Source organism: Hippopotamus amphibius, chromosome 10 (genome assembly GCF_030028045.1).
Source record: "Hippopotamus amphibius kiboko isolate mHipAmp2 chromosome 10, mHipAmp2.hap2, whole genome shotgun sequence".
Taxonomy (NCBI): Eukaryota; Metazoa; Chordata; class Mammalia; order Artiodactyla; family Hippopotamidae; genus Hippopotamus; species Hippopotamus amphibius.
In genome coordinates, this window is record NC_080195.1 from 110,084,493 (window position 1) to 110,098,083 (window position 13,591).

Genomic DNA, 13,591 nt, shown 5'->3' on the forward strand with positions numbered 1-13,591 from the left:
TGCTGGGAACGGAGTTGTGTCCAGGGAGCAGCCAACCTGCTGGCTTAAGTGAGAAAAAAAGGGCTGCCTATGGAAGGGGCAAACCTGGGGGCCCAGGATTTGGGGGGAAAATGAATAAGGAATTAAGCACAACTAGCTGAAAAAGAGTTAAGAGATTGCTGACAGTGTGAACAGTTTTCCATCTTTGGAAACAGTGGCCATTTAGCCTGTTCATTCAAGCATGGGCAGGCTTTCTGCACATCAACAATAGCCTAATTTGTGCCTGGCTGGAGAAGACAGACATTGAGAGCATCTTACTCTGGTGCTCTGAACAACAAGGGGGCTTGGCAGAGGGGAGCAGTTTTTGGAAAAATGGACACTTGCGAGAGGAAAAAGTGAGATGTGAGGAGGTAATGTGTCTTTTGGTTTAGGTGAAGGGAGGTTTTATCTATTTATTTGTAATTTGGGGTTCTTTAAAACCTCCTCCGGGATTTTTAAAGAAAAATTACAATACTTATGAAACACTTATTGGCATCCAGTGCTGAAGGAACGAGTCCCAGATGTGACACACCAGTGACATTGTCTGTGTGGACCATCTTATGGTTTGTCATCTTGCTCTTTCCTGCCAAGCCTGTTCCTTCAGGGTAGCTTGTCGAGGAGGCTTGCTGGGACAACTTTAGAAACTGTGTTCAAGGAAGTGCAAACACTGTGACCCCATAACTCTCCCCCATTGCCCCTCCCCCCGGAGCCCCCAAAGACCATGAACTTCAAGTCATCTGTGTTTCGTTTGACCCAATACCTTTGTTTAGAGCGTTCCCTAATTCACCAGAAGACCTGACTGCTGAAAAGTATGACTGCAAAGCTGATGCCCGTCCTGATTCTTGCCTCTAGGTCTCTGATCCCTTCTCCTTCCTGGTGACCTTCTCTGACTTCTTCTCCTGCTTCTTCACCTCACTGTTGGGGTCCCCCAGCATTTGTCCTCAGCCTGCTTCTCTTCTCATCCCTCGCTCTTTGTCTGGGAGAGGTCACCTGTGCTGAAACTGTCCTTACATTTAGATGACTCCCACACCCAGCTCTTCAACTCAGATCTTTCAATTTCCACACTGCCATATTGACTTGCTTGCAAGACATCTTCACCTGCATTTCCCATGGGAACCTCAAAACGAACATTTTCAAGATGGAGCTCATTATCCCCAGGCTCTCTGGGCTAAGTATTCTCCAGGTGCCCCTGCAGAGCCTCCCTGAACCCTTCTTGATTTTCCACATCCCAGGAGAATGGCCATAATGGGTGCACCGGGTCTCTCATGTCCTCTGGCTTCCTGGTGGGTTTAGCTCATGGGAGGCACTGGCAGGAGACGGAAGGGCAGGTCGACAGTGGAGCCTTACCTGTGGGCTCCAGGTTGAGTTGAAATGGATTGAGTTTCTCTGCCTACCACCACAGTCCCATTAGGTGGCCCTCTCTCCCACAGTTCTGTCTGGTTTCCTTCTTTGGCATCTTCGGACTCAGGGTGGTGGTGATGGCTCCCCAACCCTGGCTGGTTTCCCCTAGCTTTCCTCACACCTCCATAGTCTCTCTTCTAACCCTCCACATCCCCTCCACCCTGTGTGCCTCCTGTGTCCTGTAGACCCTGACACATACCTCTCCCATGTGTTCCTTCCCTTTCCAGGACTCCACGGATGGCACCAGCCCCTGCTCAGAACCCCAAGCCAGAAGCCAGAGGCAACCTTGCTTCTCTCTCCTTCACCCCACTGTCAGCAGACACCAAGTCCCACGGCTCCTTCTTCCTAAAAGCTTTTCCTCTTGGCCCCACTTTGCTATCCCCCTGTACCAGAACTGCTTGGGTTGTGGAATAAATGAAGACCAAGCACATGAGAAAAGCAAAGACTATTAGAGTTTGCTGTAGCAGGAGAGTCAGCTATGTGACTTGCATTTTGGCAGAGACTCAAAGGCAGGCAGAGGAGAGGGAAAGCTTCAGAGTGGAGAAAAGGGAAGGCTTCAGGTGTGCCCTGGTTGGAGGCTATAGGTCTGGAGAAGCTGTGGGTGGCCAACTAGTAGGGAGATATCCTATGTGATTGTTTAGGGCTACATAGTTAGCTTTCTTTAGTTGGTGCTAAGTTGGAAGCAGAAACAAAAATTAGGAAAGCTGTCAGTTATTAATCAAGTCCTGGCCATTTTGAGCCCATTGTTATGGAAGTCAATGTTTAGCTTCCTGGGTCTTGCTAGAGATGACAGTCTGGGTTTCTAAACCTCTGGCTTATAGCAGGCTGGCTTCCTGGGTTGTTTATTGTACATAAGGGGTTGGTTTCCTGTGCAGATTGCTGCAGGACATGGGGTCAATATTCTATTTTTAAATATGGTCTGGCCATTGCCTATTTGCTTATTCAGTCTCTCAGGGTCACTGTCAGTTTTAATAAGCAACAAAAACGGAACTTTATTTTTTGTTCTTGATTATGAAGATAACACATCCTCACATAGAAAGTTTCAAGCAACCAAAGAAAGTACAAAGAAGAAAGCAAAAAATTCACCCTGTGTCCTGCCGCCAGAGATAACCACTGTTAACATTTCAGTGACCATCTTTCCAGATACCTTTGTGCATCAACACACCTTCACACACAAATGATCAGCCCACGCATGCCATTTTGTAGCTGTCTCATCAGTTTTCATCTGGATTTCTGCAGGTGTGTCCAAGTTTAAGTCACGGCTCCAGTCTTTCCTACCTCAACTTCCCCTTTTTTAAAAAAATTTGAAGTATAGTTGATTTACAATGTTGTGTTAGTTTCAGGTGTAAAACAGAAATAGACTCCACCTTCCTTTTCACCGAGCTTCCAGAAGGGCTCTTTCCAATTCAGATGCCATCATGTTCCTGTCCTGCTTTACATTGTTCAGTGGTCCCACTGCTAAAGTCCAAGCTCCTTGGTAGTGGCTGCCCGTGCTACTGATAATGTGACCTTGGCTTTCTCTCTGCCTGAACCTAAAGATCCCATGGTTCTCTAAGGCACAGTACTCTTTCACACACGTGTCTTTTCACATGACAACGTCTTTTCACTTCCACTGTCTTCCGTGCTCTTCCTCACCCACCTACAACTTATCTGGGTCCTCAGGACTCAGCTCAAACTTCCCCTCCCCAGGGAGCTCCCAAGATTGTAGGTTCCCAACCTCCCCACCCAGTGCCTGCAAATGACATCACTCAGCACGTCATGTGACAGTGGCTGGCTTCCATGCCACACTGCCCTGGCAGACGCTCAATGCTCTAGGGTAAGTGGCTACATCTCACCCACTTTCTCCACATCCCTGTGCATGTAATGATGTGGGGAACACAGTGGAGGCTCAGCAGACATTGCCTGAATGAGTAGATTGGTGGATGAATGAAACTATATGAATGTGTGTGCTTTTTGCAGGAAAATTCACTTTTCCCCAAATCAATAAGGGAGCCACACTCCCCTGTAAATAGTGGATAGCATGCATCCCTATTCTCCCAGATGAGAGAAATTCAGGAGAGATGACTAGGAAGCAAAGCAGATGGCCTATGATTTGCTGGAAACAGAAAGAATTATAGGTCCAAGCAGCTAGAAGCACAGATCAGGTGTGGGCCTCATCTAGGGTTTCCCACTCACCAAGCAGTATCCTCTTGGGAAGGTGGTGGGGGTGACAAAAGTGGCAGAATCCCCATTCCAAAACCTTTCCCGGAAGGCTATCCTTCACTTACAGTAGCAGTTCAAGTGAGACAAGTGAAGATTAACTGGTTGCGGGACTAAAGGCCAGCAAGAAAAAACTCAAGCATCATGGGACTGGTCATTTGTCTCTTATGCAATGTTTTTCAGAATAAATTTCTGAGATAGGCAAGACTAGAGACCAGGCTTATCAGGAGTATGTGTTGTAAAGGGTGGCAACAGGAAGAGGGTGTTAGGATCTTGCTGAGTTGCAGGCATCATAAATGAGGATCTAGGTTTATTTGATTTATCCTTCCGTGGCACATAGTGTACAAGATAATACCCTGGTGATGTTCACATCCCAACCCCTGGAACCTGTGAGTATGTACATTACACGGTAAAAGGAAATTGAGGTTGAAGATGAAAGTGAGGTTGTTAGTCAGTTGGGAGATTATCCTGGGTTCTTAAAAGTGGAAGAGGGAAGACCAGAGAGGTGGCAGCATAATTTCAAAGATGGTAGAATGAAGCCACCAGTCCAGGAATGCAGGTGGCCTCCAGAAGCTGGAGGGGACACACTAACAGAGCCTCATCTAGAGCCTCCAGAAAGGAGCACAGCCCTAATGACACCTTGACTTTAGCCCAGTGAGACTCGTGTCAGCCTTCTGACCTCCAGCATTGTAAGATCATACGTCTGTGTTACTAGTGCAGCAAATTTGCAATGATTTGTTATGGCAGCAACAAGAAAGAGTTCAGGGCGGTAGATCCTGTGGTAAATGATCAGGGAAGAATGGGTTTGCAGCCTTGAAGAAAAGATACGTGCACATGACCACTAGGGCAGCAGTGGTGATCCCAGGACTCTGGTGTCTTAGTTCAGGCTGCGATACCAGCATACCAGACTGGGAGGCTTCAACAACTGACACTTATTTCTTGCAGTCCTGGAGGCTGGGTCCTAGGTCAAGGCACTGGTTGATTTGGTTCCTGGTGAGGACTCTCTTTGTGGTTTGCAGATGGCCTCCTTCTTGCTGTATCCTTACATGATGGAGAGAGAGAGAGAGAGAGAGAGAGAGAGAGAGAGAGAGAGAGAGAGAGAGCACTCTGGGGTTTCTTCTTACAAGGCACTAATTCCATTAGTGGGCCTCACCCTCATGATCTAATTATCTCTCAAAGATGCCACTCTCAAATATCATCACTTTGGGGGTTAGGGCTTCAACATACAGATTTTGGGGAGACAAAATTCAGTCTGTAGCATATGTGGGAATGCAGAATGTGGACTAATTATCTGGGATGAGATGTGAAGGGGGAGGCTGAGGAAAGCATGGAGTTCTTAGGTGGAAAAGTAGAGGCTTAGGAACATTCTGGATCCAGGGGCAAGTTTAAACAAAGCCTGAGATTGCAAGAAAGCCACTTCCTTCTTTTTACCCAGAAGTTTAGTGATCTGGGTTTGTTTCGAGTGTATTCTCTGAGATGAGAGCGGAGGAGAGTGATGTTTACTGAATTCACTCTATATGTGCAATTCTATCTTCCCCCAAATGCTGTGAGCAGATGTCATTTGTATTACTATTGTTAAGATATGGGGGAGGGGGTTCTGGAAAGTTTCGTAGCTTAATCAGGACATCTGACATCCTGTCTCAGGTCAAAGTCCATGCCCTCCACAATACTCACTTTACTCTGAGTAATTCCCCCCTGATTAAACTGTGGAGAAACAAGAAAAAGCACAAGGTCTCCTCTGACAGTAAATGCTATATTTAAAACAGGGCCTTGCACATAATGGAAACTCAATAAATGTTTCCTGAATAAATGAATGAGCCATTTCCTCTCCTTAAGACTAAACATTTGGAATGGTAGTCTACAACTTTTTCATGCTCCCTGAATCATACAATACTTTGTTCTCTTTGATTGCCCCATGGCTTGTGTTTTTAAAAAGTGTCCTAGCACAAGATCCAAATAGATCCCAAACAAAAGTTTTCAGCTTTCCAACGGTAGGATTTTGTTGGCTATTGAAATTGGTGTCAAAGCCCTACATTCTTCTATATTTTTTATGACTTTTGGAGCCCTGCCAAGATAAAGCTAGAATCTCTCCTGTTGCATATGTTGGTGTGAAAATCAGTGAACACTGAACAAGTGTGCAGAGCACTCTGTGAACTCTGGTGGAAGGTTTCAGAACATACAACGTGTTCTCAGACCCAAATAAGCATAATGAGAGGAAGAGGCACACTGCGGTCATTCAGCAGACACGAGAAGGCAACTGGCAGAAAGAGAGCTGATAAATGGGCTGTCCTTTCTCCCTCCCTGAAAGGGGCAGGTACTTCACCCTTTCGGAGAAGTCCAGAGGGATTTGTGTCTTGCCTTTGGGGAGTTCTTTAAAGTCCTTTTGTCTCCCAAAGATTTGGCTGTGGGAGGCAGAGAACTGGGTTGTTTTCAAGGGGTGAAGCTTTGAGGTTGAATCAGGAAAACCTGGCAGAGGCCTTGCTAGAGGCAGGGAGGAATCCCCAAGATCCGGAGAAGGGGGTTGGTTTTCAAAGTGTTTATCTGGGGGAAAATATGACAAAACGAGTGTACTGGTGACAGAAAATGGAAGGATTCATAATCAGAAGGGTCAAGTCTCAGCAGAAATTTTCAAAGATCCAGTTTCTTTCCTTTCAGACTGGTCTTTTGCTTCTGCCCCTGGCTGTCTGTGAAGTCCCAACACGCTAGGTCGAGGTCTGACAGCTGTTCCAGGACCTTGCAGTTTAATTTATTATTTTTTTCACTTTACTCAAATCCATTCTCGGCTTTGTAGTACAAGGGACAAACCTGTGCATCTGAGAATCCCCACTGGGGTTTCATGGACCTGAAATTTGGGATCCCCATGGAGCTGCAATGACAGGAAAAAGGTCCAAGGACAAAACTGTGGAACAGACCTCAACATTAAGGATTCCAAGGTGACCTCTGCATTGTGCTGTCTTACTAAGTAAAGAACAATCAACCCTGAGTAGGCAATGGATATTTAACCCTCAGGTGATGTGTATCTCTCACCCCTACACACCTACAGTTACACTTTTTCATGAGCGTCGCTACTTTTAGAAATGTACAGATTAATGTCTATAATTTCTAGATTTCCAGTTGCAGCATGGGTAGTCTAGGTGATAGATAGGAGGTGGGTTGGGTCACACGACAGCAGGTATGTGGCTATCCACTAGCTGGTCAGAGGGAGAGGTGGGTGGGAGCAGGCATTGGCATCATTTCAAGGAAACTGGGTTTGTGCCAGGAGCAACTTTGCTTGGGAAACAGTTGACAGAGAATGAGTGTGTGCGGGTGAGGCTGGGCAAACACCAACACAACCTGAAGAAACATCCTCTGGCGACAGACGGAACATGGCACCGTGCCGGGGACCCTGCAGGAGCCGCTTAATAAATACACTTGGGCTTGATTTATCACTAGGCTGTGTGAGATGGAATTTTTATAGCACCCATGCCTGGAACCCAGCTGTAACTCTCTGTGTTGTGGAGACAAAGTAGAGATGTCAGGACTGTCCTGGCCGCCTTCCAAGAGGATTTAGACTCCAGCATAAAGGGAGGCTTCCTGTTTAAGCTCATCGTATTGCAAGAAACGAGGGAAGTTATGTTTGTGGGCCATGACCCTAAGAAACTTCTACTCTGTTAGCTTAAGGAGGGATTCTGAAAGAAGCTGGATGTTGAAAAATGGTCTTATGCAAGTCCTCTTGCTTGCTGCAAGGACAAAACCTATTGAGGCAGCGTGGGGTGCAGGGCAAACCACTGCCTTTGGAGCCAAAGTGCTGGAGCATGTATGTATGACGATGTCACAGGGCAGTAATCCCTCACACTATTGCCAAGGGAGCTGCAAACCAGTGTGAACTGATGAGCAGGAGGACATTCTCTTAGGAGAGGAAGGGGCTGGGCTGCAAAGTCACAGAGCTGAACCTTACCTGTGGATAAAACATTTGGGTTGATATGTTTTTAAAAAGCTTTCTGTTTTATTGGTAGCAGAGCACAGAAGTCTACATTTACGCAGTCGTTTTATTAGAAACTACAAATGGTAAGAACGGGGAGCTTGCCTGAAGCTGCGATCTTGCTACACACTCCCACAAGCCCTTGTTATGGGTCTAGGGTTAATAAAATTAACGGAACTAACAATAAAGCCTTGGAAATAAGAGAACCCTGCTTGTATTAGTGTTTCATCATGTCCTTTTGAAGAAGCCACTAAACGGTCAAGGAGAGAACATCTTTGAGAGCTCTGTAGGAATAGTCTTTTTGGAGGGGACCGCTTAAGCAAGTCCAAGAAACAGTGGCGAGAGCCGGACACACAGAGCGGATGCAATACCGTTTGCCTTTTATCTCATGAACATTTGCTAAATGTCCAGCCTCTCACTGGAATTCTTCATGCCTAAAATAATTCAAGATGTGGCTGTAGTGTGAGTCCTGGATTGCTGGGCATTGTATTAGGAAAATGTGGCGAGTGCTACCTGCTGAATTGCTAAGGAGCTCAGCCTTGCCCCCATCTTTCTCTGTGCTGATGCTGGGCCCAGGGAGAGCAGGAGGGAAGCAGGACACTTATTGTTATGATGGTGAGGTGCCTCTTTTCACACTTACACATTGCAGCCCTCTGCGAGTCAAGTGCAAGGTTGGACACCCCTGTGTTTGGAGTTAGTTTGCACTTGCCGAGTGTAGTGAGAAGTGAGAAGCTTCTTTGCTTAGCAGACCCAGTGGACTAGGAGGTTGCAGGGAAGGAATTCAGTTGTCCAGAGACATTTCAACTCCCCTTTAAATGTAGTGTTTACAGTGCCACGGAAGGGTCCTGACTCTAAGCAGCTCAGGTTCCGTGTCCTGAGTTTAAAAGTGTGATTGTGGCATCTTTTCAAACCCTTCCTCTCAGAGGGAAGAAAGATGTGGAAAAATGATGAACATTTCACAAACCCATGTCCTACTGTAAGCTCTTTTACTGTTATGAGGTCTTTAAAGACAAGAACAATATGTTTTTCGATTTCTGTACCCTCAGGCCCTAGCACAATACTTAATCTATGGTCATTCCTCAGTGCATTCTTGGTAAATGAATGAGCGAAGGAAGGAGAGAAGGAAGGAAGACATTTCCACTGTGTGGGCAGATTGCATCTAGTTCAAAAGAGTGTATTAGCACAGCTAAAGAATGGGTAGCAATGGAATTTTCTCTACAATGTACAGTAATCATGTTCCTTTGCAAATTCAATTTAGCCTTCAATGGCTACTGAGAGCAATGTTGTTAAAAGAAGAGCCATCTAGGAGTCTCATGGATCTGTCTTTCACCAAGTGGAAAGTGGAAAAACACTGCCCCACAAGGCATACTGCTTTGTGTGCTCATGAGACCTTGGACCCCACCAGAGTCTGCCAGGTCTGCAGCCCCCTTTAGAGCGATTTTCCCCTATAAGCTGCCCTGATTCATTCCGAGAGGTCCTGCTACTCTGCTCACAGCTGATTGGACCACAGGGGGACACATGACCAAAAAGGCAGCTACTATAGGCTGACCACCAGCCTATGGATGACCTGACATGGAGCTCCGCCCATAGGAGGTGCCTCTCCTGGATGGTGGCTGGTCAGCCAGTCTCCTCCTCCCTGGAACGTGAGCCAGGTAGAGAAGTCACAGGTGGCGGCAAAAGCTAAGAGGGATGCGGAGAGAAGGCAATGAGAGGAAGCTCTCAGGGAGAAGGAAGGAGAGGAGAGCAAAGCCAGGAACAGGCAGAGGAACGCAGGTGGAGAAGCCAGGTCCCAACATGGCAGACATGCTGCTACTGGGTCACCAGAGCCACCAGAACCCAACGGCGCTGATAAACCCTGGAAACCAATGAGGCTTCAGTCCCCAGGAAACCTGGCCAGGTGGCCACAGGCATTATTTAAACAAACCCCCTGACCCCGGGCAGCCCAATAGGCTTCTTTAAGAACCCTTGTTCACTTCAAGGGGCCAGCTTGGTCTAGGAGATACAGCACTAAATCTGTGAGTTTAGGGTTCTGTGTGCTGTGGGGAACTGAGGGGACCCTAGGAAACTGTAAGGCATTGCCCCTGCCTGGGAAGGAATTTAATACTTGAGTTGAAGATGCAAGAAAAACCCAAGGTGGTGTATATTAAACTTCCGAAGTGAAAGGGAAAATGAAGGCTTCCAGGAAGTGAGCAGGGCAGGGAGCAGGGGGATGGCCTCTGAGAAAGCAACCCCTGAGCTGGGTGATGCCTGCACAGTTACCTACGCGAAGGCATGCATGTGTGTGGCAATTGCCTGCCTTGTGTGCAGCCAGGGTGGGTGAGGGAGGCCGCCTGCACCTCTGCAAGCCCTGGGGTCCTCCTGATACATAAACGTGGAAACATGACTCTGAACTTCTCAAACAGCCAGAGTGAACAGTTAGGGCCCCAGATGGCATTACCCAGCTTGGGTGACAGCTGCGATCTTGGATGTTCCCTAGTGCCCTGTAATCAGAACACTGGGGGCACGTCTGTTTTTTCCTGGGAACCACGGGTTCCTGACAGGAGAGAGAACACGACGAGAGAAGCTTCAGCCAGGTGTCAATTGCAAAGGGCCGAAGTGTTCTGTTCACACGAGGCTATGTCCCAGTTTCATAAACAAAACATAAACGGGGCTGTGTCTGGAGAGATGGACAGAGGTCTGCCTGGTAACCAGGTAGGAACGCCAAGTTCTCGGCCAGGCTCCACTCCTGATGCTGAGAGGGGACTCTGGAGAGGAAGCTGGGAAAGACCTATTTGGACCATGTTAAGGAAGAATGTATTTCAGAGGGCCCTCTGTTCTGCCTTCTCCTATTTCTTTTCATCATTTGAAATTCCTGTTACCTGCAGAACAAAGGGACGCTCACTGTGATGTGTTGCAGGTGAGCCTTGAAAGACTCCTTGGCACCCTTGAATTGTAAAGCAGGGCGCTGATCTGAGTCCTCCCTCTCCTTGGCTTCTGAGACATCTGAGGCCACTGCCTTCACTCCTGCGGGATGCTCTGGACTTCCTTGGCTGGTTTTATTCTGTTGGGAACAGGCTGGACCCTGGAGCATGTACTAATTGACTTTGGAGTGTAGGGCTTCTCCCTCACGGGGTCTGAGATCAGAGGTGGCATGCCTGTAGGTAGTTGTCATGAAAATGTCTGGAGCCTGGATAATACCTAAGATCCTGCAACCAGTGGAGGATTAAACATGGGTGGCATCTACAAGCCTATGCACTAAGTTTTGCATATGAAGCAGATGTTGCTAGAGGAAGAGAATCTCCGGGGCAAGGAAGGCCCATGCCAGTTACTGGGAATGCAGATGTGTCCCTGGTGGGTTTTTATTTATTTATTTACTTATTTATTTTTTTAGGATAGTGAGGCTTCCCTGAAAGGAGGCCTTCTGGGATCCCAAGACAAAGCATTCTAATTCTCCACTGCTGCTGGCTAGAGCAAAATGGTACTGGCTTTTTAAGAGACCATGAGTCTGTGAAGAAGTAGGAGGTTTTTATCTGGGATCTTCTAACTCCATCGCTTGTGAGCAGAACGCAGAACTGGTCACAACAGCTCGAAGCCTGTGATTTGGACTGATGGGTGTTTCTATTGCTCAGCAGTTCGTAAGTACCCGATAAATGTCACTTTGTTGAATAAATAAGTGAAAGTTTGAAATGAAAGATGAAACACGCTGTGTCTTTATCGCCTGTGGTTCTGATTTTTCTGTTTTAAAACTGTGCTGTAGCCTATGGGACAGGACTTAAGGCCATTGCAAGCCTCCATTTACTCACCCCTACAGGTGTGTGAGTTTCCATCGATGTGCACGTGGAAGGCTGTGCACACCAGGAATTGCAGGAGGGAGTGGGGTACTGTGGCGTGAGGTGTGCCAGTGGGGTTTGCCTCACCCCTAATTGTGGTGCATTTCCCGCTTAGATGTTTACGATAGTGAAGGAAAGAACTGGATGTCTTCCTTCGGGACTGGGAGTGGTAGATTTCCCTTCTGAGAGGCTGTCCCTGGGCCGTTAGCCATTTTCTCAGTGCTGAGGGGTCTACGGCTGCCAGCTGTAGGCTGGCACGTGTGAGCACATCTGAGTAACACGCCGTTGGGGTGGGAGCAGCTGGGGTATCTTAGGGCTTCGAAGTTTCCTGAAGGACTGAGGCTTCTCAACAGGTAGCCAAGTGACAAACCAGCCAATTCTAAGATGTGTCCAACACTAAGATGTACAGACTGCCAGCATCCCTGAGAAACGAGTCTTAATTCCTCAAAGACACACGTGGAAATCTAAAAAGTTTGTTACTGGCTTATTTGCTTGAAAGTCAAGATAAATAGAATTTTCTAATGCTGCAGAAGGAACAGAGATTACAATAAGGAAGGAATATTATCCAAAGGAACTTGGCTGACTTTTACAGTCCCTGGTTCCTTATTTCTGAGACATCCATGTTCAGTGGTATCCGGAAAAGAAAAAAATGCACAAACACACACGCAAAGGCCCTCAAAGAAGGCAAGAAAAAGCAGTGCCCCAGGGACAGAAGACTCTTCCCTGAGACTTTTTTCTTGGTTAAGTCCTGCAAATCTTCAAATGGTACCTGAGAGCTTTTCCATCTATAGTTGAAAGTCTTTTTTTTTTTTTTTAAAGCAAACCAAAAGAGAAAGCAGGGAGAGGCTAGGTTTTCTTGAAAACAAACACACTGGCTTTATTCTATTTTATTTTTTAAAATTTTATTTTATTTTTAAGCACTTTTTCCTCTCCAATTTTATTTTATGTTATTTTTTAAAAAATTTATTTCATTTTTTAAATTATTTTTGGCTGTGTTGGGTCTTAGTTGAAGTGTGGGGTCTCAGTAATTGTGGTGTGTGGGCTTAGTTGCCCTGTGGCATGTGGGATCTTACTTCCTTGACGAGTGATGGAACCTGTGTCCCCTGCATTATGTGATGGATTGTTTACCACTGGACTACCAGGGAAGTCCCCACACTGGCTTTAGAGATGCAAATCTGTGTGCACCAGTCACCAGTGGCAGTTAAATGAGAGAAGGGCTTGAGCTGCCCATGGTTTAGAAGGTTTAGATGTTCATCATTGTGACAGCTACAGAGGTCTCCTCTACCTGCCTCGGACTGAAAAGGCGGCTCAGCCACCTTGAGGTCCTGGTCACAGTGTGAGCAGCCGTGTCGGGGTGAGGGGGGTGCTGCCATGGGGCCTGACCTCACAGTGTGAGGGACGGACACGAGGACGTGGTGTGAACCTGGTCACTGCGTGGAGGCTGTTGGTTCCTGCCAGCCCATCTCACACGGCAACTGCTGGCCCTTGGTGGAGCCAGCAACTTCTGGAAACTTCTGTGTTGGGTGAATGCGTCCTGCAGGATGCGTGGGCTGTCTGAAATCTTTACTTAGTGGCTCTAAATGGCCATTTGGTAGAGATTGAGAAGGAAAATAAATAGCCAGTGGGGTTGGTTTCATTGAGATGCTTTTGGATTAGAGCTCTTTTGGGTTTTCTGGATGGATGGATGGATGGATGATGGATGGATGGATGGATGGATGGATGGATGGATGGATGATGCCCAGTTTCCTTATTTGGAAACGGGGCTGGTGGCACAGTTCTGGGTTTCGTGAGGTAGGCTTGTCAAGCTCCCAGCTCTGGACTCAGTGTCTGCTGGCCTTCTTTAGGACTTTGGCAGAACCATCACTGAAAATGAGCAAAAGAAGGGACTTCCCTGGTGATCCAGTGGTTAAGACTCGGTGCTGCCAATGCAGGGGGCTCAGGTTTGATCCCTGGTCGGGAACTAAGAGCCCACATGCCATGAGGTGCAGCCGAAAAATTAAAAAAAAAATAAGCTTAAGTAGAAAAACTGACTCAAAGAATAAAGATGCAGATGTAGAGAACGGACTTGAGGACACGGGGTGCGGGGCGAAGGGGAAGCTGGGACGAAGCGAGAGAATAGCATTGACATATATACACTACCAAATGTAAAAGAGATAGCTAGTAGGCAACTGCTACATAAAACAGGGAGATCAACTTGATGATG

The 13,591-nt window shown here is 47.0% G+C and overlaps 1 protein-coding gene across 1 annotated transcript in view; it reads right to left on the reverse strand.

Moving 5' to 3' along the window:
- Positions 1–12,761, reverse strand: part of KCNJ6 (potassium inwardly rectifying channel subfamily J member 6) — a 113,844-nt gene extending 101,083 nt beyond the window's left edge. The window contains exon 1 of the mRNA XM_057696444.1: positions 12,674–12,761. Coding sequence (XP_057552427.1) covers positions 12,674–12,761 — 88 coding nt within the window. The remainder of the gene's footprint in view (positions 1–12,673) is intronic.
- Positions 12,762–13,591: the final 830 nt, after the last annotated feature.